Source organism: Epinephelus fuscoguttatus, linkage group LG15, assembly GCF_011397635.1.
Source record: "Epinephelus fuscoguttatus linkage group LG15, E.fuscoguttatus.final_Chr_v1".
NCBI classification, from domain to species: Eukaryota; Metazoa; Chordata; class Actinopteri; order Perciformes; family Serranidae; genus Epinephelus; species Epinephelus fuscoguttatus.
In genome coordinates, this window is record NC_064766.1 from 23071346 (window position 1) to 23098169 (window position 26824).

General features: G+C 41.6%; 2 protein-coding genes and 1 long non-coding RNA gene across 3 annotated transcripts in view; 1 reads left to right on the forward strand and 2 right to left on the reverse strand.

Moving 5' to 3' along the window:
• Positions 1–4940, reverse strand: part of LOC125901601 (homeobox protein Mohawk-like) — a 19599-nt gene extending 14659 nt beyond the window's left edge. The window contains exons 1-4 of the mRNA XM_049597326.1: positions 4729–4940; positions 4248–4407; positions 3978–4131; positions 3421–3759 (exon numbers count right to left, since the gene is read on the reverse strand). Coding sequence (XP_049453283.1) covers positions 3421–3759; positions 3978–4131; positions 4248–4407; positions 4729–4919 — 844 coding nt within the window. The 5' untranslated portion in view covers positions 4920–4940. The remainder of the gene's footprint in view (positions 1–3420; positions 3760–3977; positions 4132–4247; positions 4408–4728) is intronic.
• LOC125901604 (uncharacterized) overlaps positions 1–26824 on the forward strand; it is a 46051-nt gene that overhangs the window by 3339 nt on the left and 15888 nt on the right. The window contains exon 2 of the long non-coding RNA XR_007450998.1: positions 4751–4822. This is a non-coding gene — a long non-coding RNA (uncharacterized LOC125901604). The remainder of the gene's footprint in view (positions 1–4750; positions 4823–26824) is intronic.
• LOC125901578 (MAGUK p55 subfamily member 7-like) overlaps positions 9759–26824 on the reverse strand; it is a 41668-nt gene continuing 24602 nt past the window's right edge. The window contains exons 10-20 of the mRNA XM_049597280.1: positions 26482–26556; positions 25601–25797; positions 23704–23762; positions 23480–23491; positions 22963–23007; positions 17348–17521; positions 15512–15592; positions 15320–15413; positions 15033–15141; positions 13113–13256; positions 9759–10966 (exon numbers count right to left, since the gene is read on the reverse strand). Coding sequence (XP_049453237.1) covers positions 10736–10966; positions 13113–13256; positions 15033–15141; positions 15320–15413; positions 15512–15592; positions 17348–17521; positions 22963–23007; positions 23480–23491; positions 23704–23762; positions 25601–25797; positions 26482–26556 — 1221 coding nt within the window. The 3' untranslated portion in view covers positions 9759–10735. The remainder of the gene's footprint in view (positions 10967–13112; positions 13257–15032; positions 15142–15319; positions 15414–15511; positions 15593–17347; positions 17522–22962; positions 23008–23479; positions 23492–23703; positions 23763–25600; positions 25798–26481; positions 26557–26824) is intronic.

Here is a 26824-nt window from a genome sequence, read left to right on the forward strand (position 1 = left end):
ATGATAAGGCTTCATAGCTGAGTTGTAAGTGTTTGTTTGTTTGTTTGTTGGTGGTCTGCCAGAAGCGTTAATTGTACCTGCTGTGGTGGTTGTATATTAAAATGGTCCACATCAGTCGAACCGCAAGAATCTTAGCTTTCTACTGATGTGTAGCTCGAGTTACCGCTTTAACATAGCAGTTGTTTACCTATTATAATTCTTTAATAAACAATGTGTTTTTTTTAATGTTTGCAAAATATTGATACATTCGTTCAATAGTTTAGAGTATGACAATATTCTGTGTACAATATATATCATTTCACTGGTCCACTATTGCTTTAAATATGAAGTACAGGCCTGTTCAAATGATGAATTATCCCAATTATTCATGTCTATAGGCCAATTTGGGGTTAACCTGAGTTTCCCGGATACAGATTAAGCCTTGTCACAAACTATAAAAATATCCATTAAACAGCCGTCTTTAGACTGGAACCAGGATTTAATGTTTGCTTGGAGAGTGGTCCTGAAATAATAAAAAAGGAACTTAAAGCATGCCTTGTTTAATTTTTAGAGTGAAACTGATGAGATATGCTAAAAAACAGAACTGGTTTCAAAAATCTTTTCACAACTCTTATAATGTAATGTACATTGAGATTGATTCTGAGTAGGAAAGTGACACTTGGGAGAAGCTGCCTGCCAAAGCACACATGAGTCAGGGAAGCAAAGCTACACCCTCAAACAGGGATGGTAAACGCCAAATGGATATTAGTGATCTCGCTCTGTGTTGTCTCACAGATGAGTGGCAGCTCTGACAGTCACTCTACGAGACGTCTTCAGTGCTTTACTGACAGACTGCTCCACTTCTACATTTGGCTGAGTTTCCCACTTCTCACCCTGGGAAGAATAAAGTCTCAGACATGCTGTAATTGTCCTTGAGACTGGACTGGACATTTCCACCATGGCAAGAAGCTGAAGCGGAACAAATGGCACATTCTAGTATATGGAAATGATATTTGCGGTGTGCAGCAGCAGCCAGCGTGAGCTCCGTCCAATTTTAAAATGAGGGATTTCAGCGTCTGCATGAGTCTTTATTAGTGATGTTTGTAAAGGCTTTGGCTCCCGTACCTTTAGCGGATTTGAGGGTTGTCAGTGAGCTGGGCTCCCTATAGGTCTGAAAGGGCACCCAGGTGTCAAACTCCCTCCCAGATTCGCTGTAACTTTATAATTGAATCTCGCAGAGCTTCTGACTTTCAGTGGAGTGCCAGAGATTTATTAACGTCAGGGAGCTCTGAGGAGCCATGTGGAAGTTTCTGTTCGGTCTGTTCTTATTTTACTGTACACTGTGGTGTGTTAAAAATGAACTGAGGGGAAGCAGGGTAGTTAAAGTGTCATTTTACCTCACATTCAACATAAATCTGCAATTAACAAGGAAGATGCTTTGATGATTTCTGTGGACAGGGGGTGCTATCATCTCTCTTCCTCCCACTTTACCCTCCATGTTGCATCATTGCCTGTTTTCTCTGATTCTGTATTCAGTGCAGATGTTGTTCTCTCAAATAAGAAAACTCTGTCATTGCTTTAAAGCAGCTACAAGGAGATTTTAGCTGGTTATGAAACAGTCTCAATTTAACATTGATGCCCCTTTATGACATACATAAGCAAACGAGACCATGAGCGAGAAGATTGGCTTTTTCTATTTAGATACTCTTAATGCCTGTTCCGAGATCTGATTCCCTGCCAAAATTACATGGAATGATTTACGGCACGCAGACAGAAGAGCCTATGTTTACATTTACCCAACAAAGTTTTGCCGTAGTAGTATGTTAGCCAGTTAACCGGAACAGGCTGTTTTCATGCACTGTTCGCAAGTATACCTATGAAAAGTAACGTACCAGATCTGTATGTAACCCACATAATCATGAACTAATGATTGAATGTGACCAATGTGCTGACGGGAGTAAAGAAGGAAGTAGTATTAAGAGCCAAACTTTGTGCCAGGAAACAAGTTGTGGTGGTTGATGGGTCAAACAACCACAGGACTTTCATCCAGGAGACCAGTGTTTGTGTCCTGTGTGAAATTCTTGTGAGGTACATCGTCACCATGATTCTTTTCCTTAACGTAACCTATGTAACATCACTTGCCTAAACCTAGCCTCCGTAACTTAATATTTAGGACACAACATGACAATGCCCTACTATATTCCTTTACCTATCCTATGTAACTTTTAGTTGCCTAAACCTAACCTACGTAATTTTACTTGCCTAACCCTAACCCATGTAACATTACTTGCTTAAACCCAACCTACGTAAGTGTTTGTTACATACGTAACGTGACAACGCCCAACTGTTTCTTTTCCTAAACCTAACCTACGCAACTTTATTTGCTTAAACCTAATTTGTGTTATTTTGTGTTAAGTACATAGTGTGCTAATTCATTAGATATCATACGAATTGTATAAGGATGCATTAAAGAAAATAGAAGAAGATTTTTCTTGAGAAAAGTTTAATTTAGACCTTATATTTTGTCGTTATGGTTGATACTGGGGTGCGATCAGCAAAGAGGAGAAGAAAAAAAATGACCAAAGAACAAAAACAAAAGCTAATAGGGACAGTGATAGAGCACAGGGAAAAACATGATGGAGACAACTGTGGAATTTGATAGTATTCAAAACTATTCCTGAATTGTCCGTCTTCCCCTCTAGACAGTTATGTAATAAGTCTGTTTTATTTCTAAATTTTATTGCGAGAGATGTGATTTTAGATTTAATATATGAATTTATGATGGAGGCTAAAACAAAGCTAACTTTGTTTCACCATTGTCATATTACAGTTATTAGTCTTAGATAGATACACAGATGCTTTACCTCATTGCTATACGTTCTAAAGCTGTGTTTAAAAAAGAAAAACAGTATTACAGTGTTTAGGCCTCAGGGGGATGTATTGTCAGAAATGGAATATAATATTCATTACTATGTTTACTTGAAACTAAGAACTGTGTTTCCGTTACTGTAGAATGGGGTGTTTATACAGAGTGGGTCATCTTCCACTAGTCTGCCATGTTGTTATACAGTAGCCCAGAATGGACAAACAAAACACTGGCTTTAGATAGATCTTTCTGTATTCTTGCATGTTTCCATATTTTCACTTTTTGCTTCGGCCACTGTTCTACATGCTTGGTACTCAGGAGAAGTTTCAGTTGGTTGCAATTCCCAACCTGACCGCTAGATGCCATTAAATGCTACATGCTAGTCCTTTAAAAATAAGTTGCATCTTTCCTCTCTTGCTTTCTAAACAAGTGCAAGAGCAAGCCAGATCAAGATCTTTACTGCTCATGGAAACACTGCTACTTTTGTCCACAGGGGGCGCCAAAATCAACACAAAATGAAAAGCTGCTTTGAGGTGTTGTGTTATAATGCACCGTGAAAAAGTGACATCTCTCACCCATGTGGTAGACAAAGTTGGCCTCTGTTTCATAGGACGACGCCGGCGAGACAACATCTCGATCGCACTCGTTGGAGCTGAATGACTCGGAGTGGCTCCTCCTCTTGCGAGCTGTGGTGACGCTGTCGGCCTTCGCCGCCATCATGTGCCGCAGGGTGTCGTTCAGATAACGATTCAGTAAACTGCTCTTGTACTTGGATGGGGGTGACGCGCTGTCGTCACTGTTGGCGGAGTCTGCCATGGCGAGGACGCTGCCCTGCTTTTCAAGCACGTTCTTGTGGGAAGATGATCTGACGAAGTCTGATTGGCTGATGGGAGTTTGTAAGGGACACTCTTCATCTACAGAAAAGGAAACAAAAATGAATTATGTCATGTGTACTGATTCAAATGATTCATATAGGATGATACGAACTATGAACTGTATATGTCTATATATTGTAATATATGTCTATTTATCTTTATACTGCTGTTTCAGTTTAGATCTAATCTTTCCTTCACAATTCCATCTATTAAAAGGAAAAGTAGTAAACACTATAAAATGATACTGTAGCCTGTACCATCTGAGTCGGTGTCATCGCTGCACACGCTCAGCCTCTCAGCGTTTCCCTGGATGTATTTATTGTACAGTTTGATCCTCAGGGCCCAGCTCAGGTCGGGCTGTCTCACTGTGTTCTTCAGCCTCCGACGGGCGTTTGCAAACCAGTTCGAAACCTGCACAGATGCAGCTCATTACAGAAAAGCACTGGCTTCATTTTAACCCACAGAATTCAATATCACTTTTGCTTCATTCCACCATCCCTGCTTTCTTGCACGAGCTCGTCTCTCACCTGCACTAGCGTCATGTGTGAGCCCAGAGCCAGCAGGACCTTCTCCGTCTTGGTGGGGTAGGGGTTGTCTCGGTGTTTGTACAGCCAATGTTTCAGCGGCCGAGCCATGTCCTGCAGCACCTGTCTCTTGTGGCGAACTTTGACCCCACCCAGACGAGACCTGGAGGAATCACAAGTTGCCTCATAGATTCACAACGACCACCCACAGTCTGCTCTGTTCAGACTTTGGCATTTATACATGGAACAGCATGATACTGAATTATTTGTCTGTGACTTCCAAGTCTGAAGAACTGCAAAGAATTATTCAACAATGCATGAAAATGCAGAGTAAAACAATATTTTAGCATGATGTCAGGTTAGATAATTATCCTAGATGTTAAGATACTGCATTTTAAGATACATATTATAACATTAAAACAAAATACGACCACCTGTTTAACTGTTTAAAACAGTTTTTCCAACACAGACTAAAAGGGCGTACCCGTATCTTCTGTATTTGATAGGAGAGCTGTCGTCAGTGGTGTCCTGGCATCGCAGCAGGTCTGCGTTCTGCTCGTCTGTTAAACTGCTCTGAGGTAAGTCCACACAGTTCAGTCTGCTCCTCTCCTCTGCTCTCATGTTGTCCTCCAAATGAAGCAGAGCGTCAGACTTCATCTCAGCGACTTTGTTCATTGTTAAACGCAGAAAGTTTTCCTCAACAGATCAACAGGTGCATAAGTAGACTTCCAGATGTAAAAAGAAGCAGCAGGTTCCCATTCTGGAGACTTGACGTAAAGGTAATTTTAAAAAGGGTTAAAAAAAAGTGTCCCGTCCTCTTCTGAGATGATGACACACTCTTACGAGAGAATAATGTTTGAAAAGTCAGAGGATGTTGTCTGGTTTAGTTGAGCTGTGTGAGGAGAGTTCAAATAACCTGCTGCTCAGCCGCCTATTGGCTCTCCCGCCATCCAATCACCTCTCCGGAGAGAGCTCTGTGAGGGAAAAGCTTGCAGAGCAGCAGCCTCGGTAGCACTCCAGGATATGAAAAATATTGCACATGAATATCAGCAAATGTGGTCATAAGATTTACTAGTAAAATGTTGCCTGGTGTGAGTGCAGCCTGTGCTAAGCACTCTGACATGCTCTCATATTTTCTACATGAGGCACATGAATCTCTCGCGGTTTTACCAAAAATCGTGTCAGCAGATATTAATGCATGTTTTACCGGGGGATTCTGGAAATTTATGGGTGTAATTGCACGGTTGCTATTAACCAGCAAAACCACCAAACTGCGCCTCGTGTTGGGGAGTGAATCCTGCTGAGCTGAAATGGATTTCATGTACAAATTGGCTCATAATGCAGTTAACACAAAGACTGGAAAATGAAATTGATCTGGTGTAAAGAAAATGTGTTCATCAGAGTGTCAGAACTGTGCATCTTTCACGCTGTCTGCAGTGTGAGCAGGGATAATCCAATCACAGTGCTCATATTTGTCAATGTTTGTCTCCGTTTTGAAGCAACAAGGGCTGTGAACAATTACAAAAAGTGGGTCTGACAGAAGCTTAGCGGCGTCATTAGTGTAACGACATGACAACATGCTGGCACCGGGCCCAGCTGCACTTGAAAAGACTCTGTGGCTCAACATAGCTGTCATCCACGTATGTTTTTCCCCTTGTCATCCAAACACTCTTATGTAAGACTGTTTGGATATACAGTAATTACTTTGCCATGCACAATCATAACTTGATAATCTTTAAGCAAACACATGTGATAAAATGCATTTTCTTCCCCCTCTCCTGTCTACAGTTGAAACTTTTGAAGGTTATGGCTAAAATCCGAGCAGCACTTGTTCAAACGTTAAACATATTAAAGGGCTCCATAACTCTCGTCCCTGTTCATAATTCAGCAGCTTCGGTGGGGAGGTTGAGTTTCAATGGTTTCAAAGCTGAAAAACACATGGACCAGAAGCATCCCCGTTAGGTGCAGTAAATTCCTCGCTCACATTCCTCAGCAGCGGTCAGAGAATGCTACATGCTATCACACACCATTTACTCCTGTCCCTCTGTGATGTGTTCACCGGCTCAACTGTTGATATTAGCTGGGAACACACCTACAACCGGCAGCCAGGAGACCTGTAAAAAACACTGTGAAAGGACATATATCTCTTTTTGTTTGGGTAGTTTGGCACACGTGTGTGTCTGTGTGTGTGTGTCTCGTCGGTTCCCAAACACCAGGCCAAAAGGGCCAAACATCTATCAAGTTCATGTTGGAGAAAACTGATTGTATCGTCAACAGCGCTGGGCAACATATCAATATTAAATTAATATCATGGTATGATAAGTGTTTTCTTTTCCTGGTTTTAAAGGCTGCATTATAGTAAAGTGATGTAATATTCTGGACTTACCAGACTGTTTGAGCTGTCCTGTTATTTGCCTTTACCCACTTAGTCATTACTTCCACATTATTGATGATTATTTATGACAAAAATCATTGTGTAAATATTTTGTGAGGGCCACAAGCCTAACATTATCGCCGCAATATCAGTGTCAAGGTACTTAGTTAGAAATGTTGAACTGTTATCTCAATATTGGTCAGCCTTAATCCTTAAATATGCTAAAAAAAAGTAGCTTTTGCCAAATTTAAATCTTGTATTAATTCTGATTTAGTGGATTTGAGTCAGAGATTTATTGATTATATTTGTCAAATGCAGCTGTTTTAAGCACAAAGCTGTAATAAATCTGCTGTACACTACCTAACCAGCACCAAACAGCAAACTGACAATGTTAGCGACCAGCTGGTGAACGCAGTGGAACATGAAGCAACTAAAGAATCAGATATTTGCCACAGGAGGTGGTGGAGGCCAAAACAGAGCTAAAAGGAGGAGGAATATTGGACTTATCATCACGTGGCCTACGCCATTGTGAGCATAAATACTTGTGTGATGGTGTGTCTGTGTCACTCTGCAGTTACACCTCCAAAACACTAGTAGGCAGCAGTGTTTTTGTAAAATGCTGTAAAGCTGAGTTAATTCAAAACACACATTAAACACACATTAAATATGGCTTAATAGAGACAATTTCAATCACAAGTACGCAAAGCAGCTTCACTATAGCTCGCAACATTCACAGACAAACACTTGTCTTTATCTGGACACATTTTCCCCACAAATACAACATGCTAACATTATTAGCACAAGCTTATGGTATTTTACATCGTATAAATTACTTTAGCGGCTAGCAGACATTTCCTCTACTCATATGAAACCAGGGACAACAGCAACATTTAACAAAGGTACATTACAAAATTCAGCTCCATTACAGCTCACAAGGTTCACTGACAAAACACCTGCCTTATACTGAACATGTTTTCCAAGTATAACATGCTAATGTTATTAGCACAAGCCTATGGCGGAGATTTCCTCTGCTCATATGAAGCCAGGATAAATTACACACAAGACTTAAAATGCTATTTTGTGGAGGCTTTATTGTCTCCGCAATTTATTGTTTGTAATCTGTGACATTAAAGTAAATAAAAACTTCGTTTCCACTGAGGGAAATGGTTTCAGCTTACAAACAGACAGGAGGTCTGCATCACTGCGCCGTGTAGTTACATTTCTGGGGAGGTGCATGTCAGGCTACGGCATACGGTACAACATCTGAACTGAGTTAGTAATGTTAGTTTCTAGCTAGCTAACATTAGCCATTATAACTTTATGGTCGTACCCAACCAAGTAAGGCTGTACAGAGAAAACCCCTAAGTGTATTGAACTGAGTGCGTTTTATTGTTTACGATAAAGTTGCAAAGTCTGACTTTAAAGGAATAATTCACCCTCAAATGACCATTTGTAATCAATTACACATCCTGTGTTACGTTGAATTTGTGAGGACAACTTTGTTTTTCTTGCATAACTATAATGAAAAATCAACAGTTCTTGGCAATTGAAGAAGGCATAGATAATTTTCACTTTTAAATCAGTTTCCCATCAGAGAGGGCTGCCTGTTTGTGAAGGACTGAGCATATAACTGGATAAACGAGACTTGAATTATGCTGTAGGAGCTGTGTGAGAGTTTGTGAATGGATGTTTTGATATAGTTTACCCGTTGTTAAACACATACTCTTATGATTCAATTCATCAAAAATGTACTCTGTTTTGGATTCTTCGTTCACCACAGGCATGTTAGTTTTCAGCACATCACGGAGTGAGTAATACAAATGGTCATTTAGGGGTGAAGTATTTCTTTAGTGTGTCAATATCAGGATATAGGAATCAGTAGATGACTCTATAAATTTACAGCTGTCTGTATGAACTAAATGAACTAAAAACCTTTTCCCCTTCCTGCTTTAGGTTTGCATAATTTACTCTCATATACTTTCAGCATGTGCTTTACCATGTTGTAAGTTATGAACATTTCATGCAGAGATGAAGATATTGTTTAACATCAGTCGTATTTATTTTTACATACTTTCAGTAGACAGTTACATGATTGAGCCAAATTATCCGAGACCAATTGACATCATACTTCTGTGTAATGTTTGAAGTGGGAGCTGCAGTGAACATAAAACGGTGGGTTTTCATTGGATCACTCCGGTGTCTTAAATGGCATCGTTATGATCTCAGAGGGTGCCTGCAGATTCTCAGTGGTGTGATGAAGTTATACTGCCACGCTTTGGCTGAGGTCGCGCTTCAGTCCTGGCACAAGTGTGACCGTTGTGTCCCGACAGTCTGGTTGTGTAGACAGACACGCCAACAAGTGCATCCCCACTCATCTATTTGTGACACGAGCCTGCCAAAGTAAAATAAATACCTGAGACAAAATGGCATGCTCCTAATCCGCCATGCACAGCCTTTTACAGTAAGCTTTTATGTGCGGTCGTAACTTTCTCCCTGTATGTCTGCAAAGGCCCAACTCCCTAGAAAGCTATTACCGTCTCCCCACATCATGCTGCTCCCTCTTCCTCCCAAACACGACATGATAGACACATTAACACTCCTTCACACCCAATTTAGCACAGCATCCAAAAAGAGGAAGGAAACACCATGAATGTGGAGGAATGCAGGCGTTAAAGAGAACGAGATCAAGCAGCTTGTGTGAAGGAGAATAGTAGAAACTGCACCCGGCAGGCGGCTGTGATGCTCAAATATGAGGATTTGTTTATGATGTGTCACTAATGGTGAGTTTCTGGTAATTATTCTTAATTGTCTCAGTATGTTTTTGTATATTCTTTACAGTAAATGATCCATAATGAAGTAGATTTTCAGCGCAGGGTGCTTTAAAATACACATTCAACCCTTAAAAATCTTAAACAACCACATTTTTATAGAGTCTACAGTTGAATAATTATGACACACTATTAACAGCATCTTTAGTTCTCATTTATAATACATATACAATTCTGAAACTAAAGCCATAAAACAATTTTCTTCACCTACAGTCTTTAATTGACTGTTATCTTATTTGTGTCTGTATTTTGTACAGCACGTTGTTGGCTAAACGCCTCCCTGACTGCTACTAATAATATTTCTCTGGTGTACATTACAGTTAATTGAAGTGCAGCAGCTGTCAGAATAATTACATGCTGATGTTTGCGACTTGGCAGGGAAGGATTACGCTCAGCCACAAGCTCTGGAGAGTTTCCTTTTTTTTCCCTTTCGTCTTCTTCTTCTCCATCCTGCGAGCCGACGTTATTTCAGCCAAATGCCAACAGAAGAACTGGCTGAGGGACAGGCGGAGGGAGAGAGATGGATTCTGCCTAATTAGATGCACACTAAGAGACACTGTGGAAAACAGTGGTAATGACTGGACCTGTTTACAAACGGAAAAATATTAAAAATATGACAAAAATTCAAGGTTTAAGGTGTTGAATTCGAACTACATACAGTTAGCCTTTCCCAAGTCCCACCCCTTTTCGCTGTGTGCTCCAGTAACAATTGAGCAAGCTTGGAACACGGCAGAACCTCAGTCAGGTTCTCTCATTTCCTGTTATACTTCACCACAGAGTGAACCACTGTGACACTGAGCTAATAACAACACTTTAATGTAGACACAAAGAGTGGCGAAGCAGATCAACAGACGGACCCCTGTCTCTCTCTAGAACCAAAATCTGATCAAATTGTCCAATCTAATTGGGCCAGTCTCTTCCAGTTGAGATGGTTGTGAAACATTAGCTCCATGTAAACGCACCTGATGTTGACTGGTAGTCTCATCATCTTCTGTCTCTTCTTATTTCTTTTACATTGAAACCGTAATTTGCGTCAATTTGCCATGTTTATTAAAGTTATTATTGTAAATATATCCCGTCATCACATCGTCCTTGCTGTCTGCTTCTTGAAGCTATATTGCCTAATGCCTAGAAACTAGCACTTCAGCACCAAGCTAAACAAAACCGCCATCGCTGTGTTTTTTTTTTTGTCAAGCATGTCCGACTTTGCTACAGTAACTTAGAGGGGCGGGACTTAGGATCAGTCAGTCAAGACATTATTTTTAGGCTCTTCTTTGTGAGCTCAAAGTTCAGATCCAGCTGTCCAAATGACCACAGCTTCTCCGTGCTTTTTTCGGCGAGGAGCAGATCCACTCTGCGGGAATCCAGTGAACTTCTGCCTCTAACACCTTCTCGAGGTCGGCCCTCAGCTCCCTGAACGCCACGGCGATGTCTCCATTAACGATCACCTTGTCAAACAGGTGACCACACTGGCTCTCCATGGTTTCGGCCAAGTTAATCATATCCTCGAAATCCTCCTCCTGTGACAAGAGAACACCTGGGTAAATAAAGTGTAGTAACATGATGCTCTAATTCAGCTGTTTTCATAGTTTGACTTGTGTGTCCTTTGATTAACCATAGAGCAAAGAGATGAAAAGAATCTGCACAGCAAAGCAGCACTAAAAAAAAAAACAGGAACTGGTGATTAATGATGATTTCATTGTTAATCTGACAAATGCTGTTGATGGGAACAGAACATCTAAAGCCTGACCATGTGGTGACATCCTCCAAGAAGCTGTTTTACAATAATCTGCACATAGTGTAACGTAACAGGACATGAAACGGATCCTCGAGACCATTCAGCCTTCCTGACCGAGGCGTAACACGTCGTTACACACTGAGAGTAAAGGATAAAGGCCTTTTCACACCAGCTGTAGTACGAGCTGAAAGCACAGCCCCGTAAGATATGCCTGAACCCTTTAAGAGCCACGGTGCTCGGCTGTGGGCAGACTCCAGACATGCTGCAGCACAGGTGTGTGACCTGGTGGGTTTAACAAGGGCAACATGGGCAGCCGGGGTCAGACGGTGAAGGAGAAGCCAGATGGGGATTATGAAAGTGACCCAGCATCTCTTTGTCATCAAATATACATGCATTTGTTTCTCACCTCCAACACATGTACTCAAGATCTGTGTGTATTTTGTTAACGAAAACTTCAACTAATTGTTCGGCAGTTAAGTTTTTTAGATGACAAAGACGAGACGTTGATGAGCTAAAAATAGATCTTTGATAATGAGGAAGAAGAAAGTATACTTTATTAAACCCTGAGGGGAAATTCAATTTTGTCACTCCTTTGTCATACAAACATTGTCGCCGGCCTGAAATACACACACCTGCACAAACAGGACCTATATATGAGCAATTGGCGGTTTAGTGCTTTGCTCAAGGGCATCTTGGAGTAGCGATGGCCAAATGAAGCCTCATGAATCATTTTCTCTATTTTCTGAGGCCACTAGATCGTGCTCATGGTGTAAAAAGAGAGGCTCAAAGAATGGCAATTCAGTGTGCTTTCAACCTTTTGTTGAACAAAAAGCACCATCTAGTGGGCTCAGAAAATACAGAAAATGCTTCATGAGGCTTCGTTTTGCCATCACTACCTTGGAGATGACCTGGCACCTCTCCAGCCATGCTTGCCATTATTTTCTAACGCCTCGTGAGCGGTATGAGATCAGAATTCCATCGGGCTGGTAAAAGCCAGTAAATAGTCAGTACCAGGATGTTTCACTAGCCTGCAACACACTCACTTCGCTGCAGCTTCAGCTGCTGGCTCAAATTGTGAGCTGTAATTAGGCAGTTAATAAGCAGCTGTGTGTGTCTGACTGTGGATGGTGGAGCTGTAGAATGGGATTGGTGGAGTTTGTTGGTTGCAGCAGTGGCTGTTAGCAGCTAGCTTTGTTTGTTAGCCGCTGAACCGCAGCAGAGCAAGCAGCCACCAGTTTTAATCACTGACTCTGAGAGGACAGAGGACAGAGAAGACTTTAAACCTCCAGATGCTTTACATATAGAAAAATAAAGTTATTTTTCTGCTTCTGATAAGTCAGAGTGTACAGTGACTCCAGGGACAAATCCTAGTTGTCTCAAATTAGTTAATTGTGGTCTCAAATTTTGAGCTTTTCAAATGACAATCACTAAGGCCCTGATCACAGGTTTTGCAGGTTGCAAAATGCAAGGTGCACTAAAATGTAACGAGACTAATGTGTTTTAAATTATCGTCGGTTAAAACTAGACTAAAACTCTGAGGGATAACAATGACTTGAATGTGACTAAAACTAGTAAGAATCTGCCAAAACTAAGACTACACATGATGTAACATCTCCTGGATCAACTGTACTCACCTTTACATCAGTGATGGAACAAGAAGCCACCCACTAAGCAGCCTTGTAACTCCCTCTGTCTCTTAAACGTCTCTTTAATGGAAACCACAGGGTAAACCATGTGTAAGGCAAGGTGTGTGTGTGAGGGAGGGAGTTGAGGTGTGTTGCGTGTCTGTGGAGTTGGGTGGGTACATTAAGGTCAGGGTGTTTGACCTCACACCGCCCCACATGTTATAGGACATGGAACAAGCACCTGCCTTCACACATGTACCCGGTGGAGTGTGTTTTGTGTGTTTATGTGATAGGGTCTCTTACTGAAAAGATCCTGACTGAGTTCTTGTCGTCTTCACCGCAGATGAATTTAGCTCTCCGCCTGGTGAGGCGCAGCTCCTCGATGCGCGGGGGCTTCACGAACACCACGTATGGTTTGAATTCAGATGTGTACACATGCTTTATTTTCTGTAGTGGTGATGACAAAAAAGAGGGAGGTCAGATGTAGGCAGAAGTGTTTATGGCACAATAATCTGTCCAAATAATGTAGACACATTAAAGGAATACAGTAAGATTTCAGGGGATCGGCCTAAATGTTGAATAATCTTAAATGTTGTAACCCAATATGCTGGTGTTCTGCAGAATGAGGAATCCAGACTATATCCATAATATAAAGGCAACGATTTGTAGAGGATTAACAGCCTGTTTTATTTTGCATGTTATCGTCCTTTTCCAAATTTTGGATTGAGTTCATGTACCACAGCACTTGTGACTGCTAATTCCCCCTGTTGAAATACAGAGACTGATGAGCTCTGTGTGCTCCCTCTGATACACATGGAGTCCCAATTCCTACTTGTAAGTGAGGACCTTAACTAGCAGGTCATAACAAGTGAAGGTTTGTGCTATCCCCCCTCTGCCGAGGCACCCCAACAAACCAGCAGCACGCAGTCCCTCAGGGCTGATTTATAGTTACATATAGGTTTTACGCCATTGTTACTTAAAGTGTGGCTGGCCGGCCAATGGTGGCCCCAAACATGACATGAAATGAATGCGTTATATTTTAATCATTTGCAGTCAATTTCACTTTCAGTACCCTACATTTAATACAGTACTAGGAGGCTGCATCAAACTGTGCCTCAGGAACAGTCGTTTGTCACGTTGGGCATGACAACCTGTAGAAAGCCATTCTGTCATCAGTGCTAGCGCTGTTAGCTAAAGGTAGAGTTTTCAGTTGACAGCTTGCACCTGCACTTTTCCTGTGCGTCCCCTCAATCCAGTCTCCACGCATACACAACATGCTAACGTTATTAGCATAAGCCTATGATATTTTACATTGCATAAATTAGCTTTGAAGCTAGTGGACTTTTCCTGTTCTCATATGAAGCCGGGAGGAACTGCAAGTGTTTAACAAAAGAATGAAATTCGGCTAATGTTTGCATCAAGATAAGACTTAAAATAAGGTTTGTCTTCATCTGAATTCGGTGCATCTTCTATGGATACGTATCCACTGCTGTATATTTATATGCACTCTCGATAACGTGACGTGCTGTACAGCGTCACTGTTAAGGATGTCTGACTTGCTTGATGCTGGATAAGGACGGGAATTCAGTAGGTGACGTTAGCAACGTTATTCTTCTTGGCCTTCATGCATTCATTGTACTGCAGATTGTGGTGTTTTTTTCAGGTGAGTTTAGGAATGTTGAGTGCAGGTATAGTGGCATGTCGTGATGTCTCTTGAAAAGTGGAGGCTGGCTGTTAGTTTATGAAGCGCTTGACTTGATATGCAGGAGGGTTTTCTATGTGTGGAGCACACATTTTAAACGTCAGTATTTCAGTCGATCATGGTTATTTAATCGTAGGAAGCCAAAATAGTGATGATGATTAATACTGGATCAGTTGTATAGCCCTACATTGTATTGGATAAATTTATCCCAGTGGCTAGCAGACGCCTGAAGCCAGGATAAATCACACACGTCCTTAAATGCTATTTTGTGGGGACTGTGTTCACAATTTATTGTTTTTTTCCCCTGCAAAATAAAGTAAATAAAAGCTTTGTTTTTGTTGAAGAAAATGTTCAGTTCATAAAAGTAAATAGGAGGTCTGTGTCATTGTGATGTGTAGTTGTATTTCTTGGGAGGTGTACAGCAGGCTACGGCGTCACGTACGTAGAGCCTCAGCTCAGAAGTTTAATTCAGTATTCAGTGTGCTCCAGAAACACTTTTGTAATTTATCTGAAATACTTACACTAGGGTGCACATCAAGGAGGCACACCTTGCCTTCAGCCATCACTCTGTGCACAGAGTCTAGACTCGTTCCATAGTAGTGTCCTCCATATCTCCCATATTCTACAAACCTGGAGGCAGAAAGAAATGGGAACAGGGACAGAGAGGAAATACAGTAAGACAGCATGAAATGGTAATTAGACAGCAGTGAAAATGGTGGACATCACTCTCGTGAAAGAGAAAGAAGGAGTGGGTCTATTTTTAACACCGTGGGAAAAGAAACCTCAAGAGCAACACCTGCTTATGTACCTATGATTGAGAATATCCTCTTCAAACATGTGAACTGGCACAAAATGGTAATCCACGCCTTCATTCTCCTGCTGTCTCTTCTCACGTGTGGTGTCTGAAAGAACAGGACAGGACGGGAGGACAGCTGTAAAAAGACAAGAAACCAGTGCATGCGCGGGAGGTGAAGGTGACACTTTTGGATGTCTGTCTTACGCGGTATGGTGACGCCATAGCGGTCGGGGTCGGAGATCAGGAGCCTCCTCTTCAGTTTATTAACGCCAACGCCGCTGGGCCCTTGAGACAAAGATCAAAACAGTGTGTTCTGTATGTGGATATTCATTCCCAATATCAGTGTGTACTAATGTTTTCCTCACGACAAGTCCAACATCAAATGGGCTCAGTGATCTGGTGACACATCTGTCTTTATCATCAGGGAGGGAGAAGGGGAGCGAGAGCAAGTCAGACAGACAGAGCTCTGATTTCATACTGATTTCAGTCTGAAAATGATTCTCCAACCGGCCTCACTCTATTGAACGTTAAATGCTCCTGTGCCCTCTGGAAAATCCATAGCATCACATTTAAACGTGACATCTGCAAAGCCACACGGTATCAGTGTCATTATAGTGTAGGACGCACAGGATGGAGCATACACACACGTACTGGAGCATCTGGGATTTTCTTCTGAAGCAGGTTTCTGCAGCCCCAGATTGCATCAGACTCTAATGGAGCGCTGTCTGAAAGTAGGATTCCTGACATACCTGCCTTTTCCATCACAGCGTTGCATGAGCTCGATACATTACAAAATATCAAGTTTATAGACTCTCCACTCTTACACTGCTGATGTCTTTAACAGCTGCTCCACACGGCTGCAGAGGAGCATCATCAGGCTCTGCGGATACTTTCTCCTGACCTTTATTTTTTTCTGGAGTTACACGATCTGTACGGCTTAGAGTGGCTGGCAGTCGCTTTCACCAACTTTCCTGGGGCATAACGGTCTTTTGTTTCAGTCGAAGTGCGTACGCAATGCAAACAAAAACGGATATATTTCCAACCTGGTCAAACATTATCCAGCTGGTCCTGTTTTAGCGATCCAGGTCTTGGTTTTCCCGTCTATAACCCTCATTGCCAATAAGCTATATATTCTTAATGATGACCTCCGGTCAATGAAGAGCCTTCACAGCAGACAGTAAAATGTAATCCAGAGTCGGGGTAAGCTCCAACTCAATTAAAGAGGTCTAAATCTAAATCCAAGCTGTCTTAACTGTTCCAGTTTGATGATGGAGCACTTGGCTGACATTGTGAGGGATCTTATTCGCAATCCGCTCATCCCCCTTCTCTCCATTCACCTATCATTTATCTCCTCTCTATCTGGCTTTGTTTTTGCACCTCTTCAGCTCGTTGTGTTTCCACTTTCAGTTTTCTGTCCCTCTCTGTGCATCTCTGCCCTTCTCTTCTTTCTTTGATTTGCCTTGGTCACAGATGACCTACAGTTGTATCACAGTATGACATTAAAAAGACCTTCAGCAGGGCTCAATGTGAAATTCCCCGGGGAGAGATATAGCTCAAAAATACATAGAGCAGGCCTGCAGGATTGGCAGACGTAGTGAATCTGGGGTGGGCCACTTGGTAACTTAAGAGAACACAATATATTCTGACTTGGAGCTCTCTGACAGTGTTTACGTGGGTCTGATGGGAAAGAATTGTTCTTGCGTTCAAGAGTGGGGACATAAATCTTCATCAATGCATTAGGTTTTCTCTTGATCAACAACAGCTTCCATAATGCTGTCCTTTTAGTGAATGGGATCATGTTGATTTTCATTTTTTGCGTGGATAAAAAATGGCAGTGGGTTGATATAAAACAGAGCACACAATGTACAAAAACTGTACATACCATCACAGTGACTACAAGGGTATAAGCTTTGCATATAGCAATGTTACACATACAGTATCACACTAGCTGCAAATATATGAGTAAGCTTTAGGCATTGTGCTCTCAAAACTCTCCACAGATGATGTCGCAGGTTTCTTTCTGGTTTAGCTCATACGTACCAACCAGAACAACCAGTCGGTGTCTGTCCTTAGGGTCTCTGTGGTAGGGGATCACCTCTATGTAGGTAGGGGGGCGAAATGAGCCATGCACCCCTGTGCTCCACCTCCTGGACCGCGCCGCTTCTCTGGTCCAACTGCTCTTTCTCCCGAGTCGGAAACTCCGCCTTAAACCAGCTGGAAAGGAGAGACAGGGACTTTAGACCTGCCAGGTGAAATACTGAAAGCCTAGCCTCATTGTGACGGTCCTATAATCCATATTCATTGATTTCTTTGGCAACTTAAATGCAGAGCAACACAACATCTGTCATAATATTGGCTCATAAAGTTGATGTGGTGAATGTGTTGGGAAACAATCTCCTACCAATTTACACAAATACTAAGCAATTCATTCAGAGTCATATTTCTGGCCACCTGGCCAATGTCTACTAATAATAAGTCTAATATAAACAGAGGAGGTCTCGGAGGATGAGGAAGACTGATGCTGTGTTCACATTATGAGTGACAACGCAACAGCGAGACCAGCTACATTTTCATTCAGTCGCTGAAGTGTTGCTCAAATGCTCGTTACTGTAGATGTGTCGTCATAGGCCTGTGTGTATACGCTGCTCGCCACAAAGCACCTCAACTAAATGTTGAATTAAGTTTGTATTTATTCCAAAAATGTCTGTACTTTTGATAAATGTCCAAGACCCATCTTAATATCACATTTCGCTGCCCTATGGAATCCCTCTGTATGCAGCAATGCACAAAAAGCTAGCATAGTGTCAACTAACTAAATGAAATAAGGTAGTACTATAGCTTGAAACAAAAACGTGATTGGTTGATGATTGGCCGCGTCACTGGAGCTCTGAAAAAAGTTGTGACCAGCTCAACTTTGATTCGTAATGTGCCACCTGTCCGCAGTGACAAGTGACGGGCGTCAGTTTGTAGCTTCATGTCAACAGCTTCCATTGAAAATGACTTGCAGCCTGTTGTAGTCGATCGTAGTGTGAACACAACATAAGGTGGAAGATAATTATCTGAGTTGAGTTTCTATTTTTAGATTTAGATTTATTATATGTCTTTTTTTATTTGGTATATACACATTTTTTTGTATTTTGTAAATTTTATTTTATTTTATTTTTTAAAAATCCTTTTACTGTTTAATTTCTTATTTCTGTTATTATTCAAATCTCAGAATAAAATCCTAACAGTGAAAAACAAAACAAGCATCAGCTGGACTGTATTCATAATAAATACGCCACAATAATATAAATCACCAGTGCCAATTAATCAGTTAGTGAAAGTGTGTGTGGGCGGGGCATAAGCACACAGAGTGAGAAGCAGCAGCGACCCACCGTCCGACACCGGCTGAGTTGCATGAGTCGAGCTCAGACTGGCCAGTACACACCGCTGCAACTTTTCTCTGCAACATTCTAACACAGTTTTGCCTCATCGTGAATCATGGTCTGAACTTGGCTTTAGAATGAGCTGTTTATATCTACACATGGAGCGGGTCTTCTCCCATGGTAGTCCGCTGTGTCTGTTCACAGTAGCCCAGAACGAACAAATCAAACACTGACCCTAGATTGGGCCACTGCAGTTTTCACATTAGCCACTGTGGTTCTACACGCTTGGCACATGGGAAAACTGTTCTGCAACCTCGCTGCTAGATGCCACAAAATTCTACACACTAGACCTTTAACCAACCCAATCACCATCGAATCAATACTGGTATTGTGCTAGGGATGCACGATATTGGATTTTTTCTGATATATAACAGCTTATTTGGCCGATGACTGATATTGATACATCCACTTTTTCCCCTCCTAATTTTAGTGATCATCAAGTCTCCTCTGAAGTGGAATTAACATAATATTATACATGCATACTCTTATCGTGATGGCCCACCAGCAGATGGAGACATGAAGTACAGTACTTTTCAATGTATGTAATATTCATTCATTGTGCAAAATAAGAAAAAGCATTTTTGCTGATTCTAATAGTTCATTTTAAAGCCAAAATCAGCCAATACGGATGACTTGCGGATATTATTGCACATCCCCACATTGCACATTTCTGCAGACCACGGGTATGTCACATTAACACGTCTCATATGCAGCCAATATGTTGAAACTTTACATTCCTTTATGTTTAAATCTTAAATTTTGCATTGTTACAACGCTGTGGTTAAGTGTGGTTAGGATCAGGCAATGAAAAACCACTTGGCTAGATTGTAGTTTAGCTCAAAATACCTGGTTTGGTTGCTACAAACACGGCCACTCTTGTTGTTTGTTGGTCTTGAACAGTGGTCTTGCCTAGGTGTCATGCCATCCACCTTCCCCTCCTCCTCCTGATGAGAAACTCAGCTTACATACGCTACAATGCCAGCATTTTATTGTGGCGACTGGGCTGGTTTAAAGAAAAAACCCATTAATGTTATTCTCAAACCAAGTTGGACCCACAGAAGAAAGAGAAGTTTGTATCTTGACACAAGTTTGCCAAACCCAGGCTATATTTATCCATCATGACGGTCTGTTTGATCCATTTTCATATTATTTACCTGTATGACGACCAAAACCTCCGCAGGAGTGTAAGGCTTGTGTCATTCTAGGTTTAATTTACTTCCACAATTCACCAACACTACTTCCCTTATTGCATCACTTAGGCATCACCAATTAGACTTGAACTCTTAAACATTGTTAAAAAGCATCAGAGATACCCAGATGACAACAATGACCATGACAGAAGGGAGAGCTCAAGTAGGAAAGTGAGGCAGAGTAGAGGAGCACAACAACATCAGAAGAAACCATCAGCACTGCCACCCAAACTCTGCTGTCAAGCGCCATCCTGAACAGCACAAATCTCAGTCAGCAGACGACAACTCAGTCTGTCACGCGTCGCTTGTAGGCCGTCTGACAGCCAGCGTCTGCCATGCGACTGCGGTCTGGCCCGTCTTGGCAGGCTCGCTCTCTTTCATGATGTTAACTGCTGCTAAGTGATGCTGCCAGGCTCTCTTTGACGTCAGCTGTAATTTCACTTTGTAAGCATATCTGTCCATTTCCTCTCCGGGCTTCATTCTAAGAAACATGGCTCTGCGAGTTGAGATCTCAAACTTTTGTTTACATGGGAGTTAAACTGATGATTTCACTTAGAAATGTCAAAGTGTAATACATACAGCACTGCATGAAACCTGCGCTATACAGCTAAGCAGAAATCTTATTTCCCAGAATGGAATATGGTCTAGAGGAACACATATCATCATTGTCAATCTTAAGTATATCTGGCAGTGAAATTCATCATGTGTTACTGAAAATGCTCTCAGCTGTAAAACCTTAGTACAGTTTTGGAAATGCTGCAAGCTATTTCTGCTTCACTCATCAGCATGAAATAAGAGGGAGAGCAGAGATAAGACTGCGAGCAGAGTGAATACATGCAATGTATGTCATGAACTGGGCACGGGCCCTTCATGTCAAGATGATACGATATGAGCCTTAAAGCAACATCATGCAAAAATGGGAGCTTCTACAGTTTCAGAATGGTGCACCACTGTCGTAAATACTTACTGCACCTGCAGGTTGGAAACTGTTTATGCTGTCCTGATGCGAATTGTTGTGATCTGTCTCGTGGTTAGTGGGAAAACAACGACAATCCAACAGCAGAGTGTACCTCCCTGAAAATGTCATTTTATGAAAGATTGTGATGTAAGCTGTAACCTTTTAAGAGTCATCCCTGTCTCACTCAGAAAATTTACATGACATTAGAGAGAGCCGATTTATTGTGTCAGCCTGACTAAAATCAACACACCAAGCCAGCAGTTGGCCATCAGTCACAGTTGGGCTTTTGGTAAGCGTCTGCTGCCCTCGTCAGTGCAGTGCGTCTTGCACTATTGGCCCTTGTTGGCGCAAGTCAGCTTTTTTCCCGCCAATTCAGCATGTTGAATCAGTGTCAGTGATGGAGGAGCCCATTGGTGAATGAAATCACTCTGATTGGCACTTCAGCTCGGCGCATGAGAAAAGAAACGGAAGTGAGGAAAGTAAACAAAGAGCTGACATCAAGAGGATGAGAGACTAAAACAATCTTGTTTCATAAGGAAAGATTATTTTTCTTTCATCACTGAGCTCTTTAGCAGAAACATTTCCTGATGGTTTGTGTTATTGTCCACTGGCACACAGTAAATATGCTTTCTTCTTTCAACATTGGGTTGTGTTGTTAATATGCTAACTGGCTAACTAGCGTCACGACTGTCCATTGCTTTCCCTTTTTGAATGACGAATACAGACTGCCGCCATCTGCTGTGTTGAGAAGTATTTCCTCTCACACAGGTGCAGAATGTACATGCTAGTTGATTGACGGCTGTAGTCTTTGTGTGTGCAACTTTTTTGACCAAATCGCAGGCGATGTGAGACTGCTAAGGAGGTGAAGGTAGAACAGTCAAAATGAAGGTAGTGGAGTGAGATGGAAATATAAGATCATCGGCTGTCATCTTTGCAGTGCGTTCATGATGGCGACGTCAGGTGATGCAGCAGGGGGCCTTCGCCACCTCTAGTTCCCTGAAGTCGGTTTGGTGTGTCTGGGCCTTAAAGCCAATGTTTGATTTGTCTGTTCTGGGCTACCTCAGAAACAAGATGGTGGAGCCTGTGGAAGAGGACCCACTCCATATGTTGATACTACCGGCTCATTCTAAGGTAAGGAAAGCACATGAGTTCTGATTTTCAGGTGATTATAAACAAATTAAAACAAAGTTATTAAATCCTGCACACCGGACCTTTAAGCTTAATATTTACCAGGCAGACACAAGAGAGAGGTCTCAATCTTCTCGTCTCATTCTCCCAAAATGTGAAACTGTTCTTTTAAAGGACAGACAGAGAACCACGTCTAAAAAAAAAAAAAAAAAATCACTGGGAGACAAGTGAGTAGAAGCTGTAAGCCATTTTTTCCCTCCTTCACCCTGCCTCTGCTCATGTATCTACACATAATACTCCACTATGTCATTTCTCTTTCACTCACTCTTTCCTCTGATTACTCTGCATGCAGTCATTTGGTCGTGCAGCATCGATAAAGGTTTACATGCCAGACAAAGAGGAAACACAGAGTCTGCACCACGTCATCAGGTGGAAGCTGGCCTGAGATAAGATGAAATGCACATTATTAAATGCACATGACTTTTGGAACTGATATAATGCAACATCTGTAATTACCTTGCCTTGTACAGACATAGGGAGCCTTTTTACAATCAGCCATAAGCGCACGCCCCCATATGAACATCCTGCACCGCTCATATGCACACACGCAAACACACACATGCACATCATATCCAATCCATGAGATCAAGACAAATGGGATAAATGGGAAGGCTAAAACCACATTTGCTGTTGTAGTCCTCTCCCTCAAATCCCCAAACCACAAAACTACATCATCATACGAACTGGTTTGTTCTGTAAATATAACCAGGGTCTCCTTTTGTTGCTGGTTTTTCTCCGTCTATTTTTATTGCTTAGTTCAGTATTATATTCAACATATGCGTGTTGTTGTGAGCTGTCATGACCAATTGGCCTGAGTTGTGTTGTCTTGTATCACACTGGCCCCTTCTCCAGTATCAGAGGGATTTTAGTGGAAAAAGTCAAACATCTCACCAATGTGGATCCCTGTTATAGCTCCGTAGTCGACATCCTCCATGACTGGAAAAACAGGAAGAGAGAAGAGGAAAGAGTGAGGAAATCATGGACAGAAACCACAAGGGGATGACATGTGCGTTGCTCTGAAATTTCATACTCAAAAGTATTAGCATATGTTCTGACCCAAATGTCTTAATATTTTGCTTCGGAAATTCTAATAATAGTTTTATTTAGAAATGATATCCACAATTTAGTAATATTAATGACTACCTTACTCTTACAAATTGATTGTTAGCGAAAAACTAGCACACTGCAGCAGGCCAGATACTATAAACCTGCTTAGAGGAACATTTTACAGAATCCTCGCCATTGTGGAAATACGGTGCGGGGAGCATTACATGATTATTATTTTTGGATAACACACGTCTTTAAATCTTTAAAAGCCCCAAACCAAACGCTTAAACATACACGTGTATTATATCATATAAATTATCCTCAAGGTAAGTTTTCAAAAGGAAATTCAAGCAGACGGTACCTTCCCCCTCATCTGTGGAGCATGTGGAGAAAACAAAAGCAGTGAGTACAACGGGAGGGCAGCAGAGCTCACCCATGACCTCGACCTTGACCGTGATCTTCAGACATGACCTGTCACCTCTCAGCTCAGCGCTGAAGGACCTCTGATATGTTTATTGGAAAGTGTTAAAAGGATTTTATTCTTTTCAGGTGTGGTGGTTTTACGGGCAAATGTTGGCTCGTCACCTGGTGGTTTGACTTGTCGAGACTTGAACAGGGCTTTAGGTCGCTGCAGTGCAACTCTCCTGTAGGAAGCCAAACAAAACAAGGCTTAGTCAAAGAAATATTTAATCAAAATGTCTTATAGATATTGAAGGTCCAGTGTGTAGGATTTAAGTACATATATTGGCAGAAATTTAATACAATATAAGAATGTTTTCTTTGGTGTATAATCACCTGAAAATAAGGATAGCTGTGTTTTTGTTACCTTAGAATGAGCCGTTTATATCTATGTAGGGAGCAGGTCCTCGTCTATGGAGATCAACATGTTGCACAGTTTGTTTTACTGTAGCCCAGAATGGACAAACCAAACACTGGCTCTTCATAGAGCCACATGCATTTTTGCTTAAGCCACCATAGTTCGCAGCCCCTCCATTACTAGACAGTTGGAAAAACACTGTTTTAAGTTGGCAAGGTAGACAGTGAGGTGGAAGTCTGACTGTAGAAATTATTGAATGATTTCTGGCTTTTGTTCGTTCGTACATTTTTAATACGATTCAATGTACTGTTTTATGAATGAGATCCAAGGTCTGTCTGTTTTTGAGAGAAGGAGACCTCTGCGGAAAACAATGAACACTGAAGGAATTCTAACCAGGAGAAGTTTCACCTGGTCGCAGTCTACAATCTTCACCACTAGATGCCACTAAATCCCCCTAAATCTCACACAATGCTCCTTTAAAAGACAGTAACCACGTTTACATGCACAAAATATTATTTTTTGCCCTTATTCTGAAAAAGACAATATTCCTACTAAGCTGTTTACATGGCGAATGAAAATAAATACTTCACAGATATTCCCGTTTACATGCAGCTCTGCATACTCTGATTAACGTGGTCTGACATGTCGCTCAACATCTCAAAATATAGAAAGTTGGAACAGCTGGTGCCATTTTGTTTCTTGTGAACACAGCCTTCCACTTTTATTCTTCCAGCCACCTTCTTGAAACAGTGGCGTTGCAATATTTGGACATACAATAGGCAAAAAAAAAAGTTTATATCCAAGTCTTTCATAAAGTTTAAAAGTAGTGTTTTTCTTCTTCTGACAAGGAATGGTGGATTTTCTTTTGGGCATGCATCTCTACCCCAGCCTTACAAACTGTTGGCTAGTTAGTTTATGTACAACAGGCATGTCCAAAGTCTGGCACGCAGACCCATTTTTTAATAATCCATGGCTTGTCTTTCAAAATATACTATATGTTGTCCTCTACACAATATTGATTAATCCAATAGATCACTTGCCATTGTTTTTGTTCACCTCACGATAGCAGGACTACCCTACAGTTTTAGACGTACACCAAGAAGAAACTACACAGGTGGAACTAATATGTTTCCATAAATGGACGATAAACAAGCGCATGAACGGTAACCTAACAGCAGACTGTAAACAGGCAAGTCGTGTGTCAGTTTTCTCGTGCATTTTAGTCAAACCATACAGTTTGAAAACGAGGCGCGGCTCCAACTAGAAAACAATGTTTTGATGCATTGGATGTGCTGAATGTGCATATTAAGGCACAGTTCGGTTGTAACTGGACTGAGACCACCTCTTCAAGAAGGTCTCAGTCCAGTTGTTTTGGGGCACACCCGAGCGTGATCGTTGTGTTCACTCCTGCCTAAACAAACCGCACGTAGGGGGCAAACAAACTTGAGTTTGATTGAACTGAACCAAACAGGGCAGGTGTGAAAGCACCCTTAGAGCGGGCACAATGTCAGACTGAAGATGGAAGTGGAGTGTATCAAGCTGACAATTCTGTGTGACATCAGGCAAGTTTGAAAGAATAATGGAATATTCGTGTGCATGTAAATGTTCTCATTGACTTAAATGAGTGAACATGTTGCTATTGACTAAAGAGCATATAATGACAACCTCTCATGGAGCTGCTGTGAGGGAATGAGCCCTGCCCGAGTGTCTCTGTCCCCGAGGTGACAGGCCTGCCACCAGGTGTCGTCCTCCATGCTGACAATCTGGAGGACGTCGCCCCTTTTAAAAGCCACTGCTGCATCCTTGCATGGGATGGTGGGATCCTCGGCGGGATCATAGTCAAAAAGAGCTCGCATAAACAGCTGAGGAAAGACAAAAATCATTTCAGTCAAACAGGTGTCGAAGGAAAATGCATATTCTTATGTAATCAATTTATTCATTCTTCTCTTTTCCTACTGCCGCTCCGTGAACTCCTGTTTCCTAGCAATGGACACAACATCTTTGTCTGGTGCTCTTTCACATATGTTGGTGTCATTTTTGAGAAATGACCATGATCATAGAATATAATTTGTCTTAATCCATCGCAAATGCTCCCTGCTCTAACAGTTTCCAGCTTGGACATCCACTTCATGTATGTGGTGGTAGTGGCCTCCTTCCTAAACAAAGACGATGGCGGAGCTTGATTTTTTTTCCACAGAAGGTGTATAGATTCACATTAAAACTTACCTGATGAGGCTCAACACATGTCATGTGTGCTAAAATAATTTTAAAACATCAAGTGGTTAAATTATAAAAATCTGTGAATGGTAATGAAGTTGGTGAGTGTCTAATCCTTGACTGTCTGATCCGAATTTACTTCTTGACAGTGCGCTGCTGTAGTGACAGCACCGTGGCAAAAACACAAAATATAACCAAACACACAAGATACCCCTGATTTCATCTCCTTTTACTGAAACCAGCTGGGCAGCTTTCACCGTGCAGCCAGATTGCATGCTAACGTAAAAGATACACAGCACGAATATATGTGTAGTTCATACGCACCGCACCTTCTTATTTAAGGACATTTCTTCCTTGGAGGAGGCAGGAATGATCTTGAATGTAACCTCGCCCTGAGCACGAGCCTGTGTGAGAGCAGTGACAAGGAGTATAAAGACATGTTAGGAAAGTTAGTTGAGATTGATACCACTCTCATGTCTGTTTGCTAAATATGAAGCTAATATAAAGAGTGGAAGCAGGAGGAAACAGCTCATTTGGTTCTGCCCAAACAGCCCTGTCACCGGAAGAAAATGCTGGCAATGTAAGTTTCTGCGAGCCACGTATATGTTACATTTGCACGTTTCATATGTATCAAATAAACGTTTCTTAAGTTGTGACAACTTGGCAAAACAC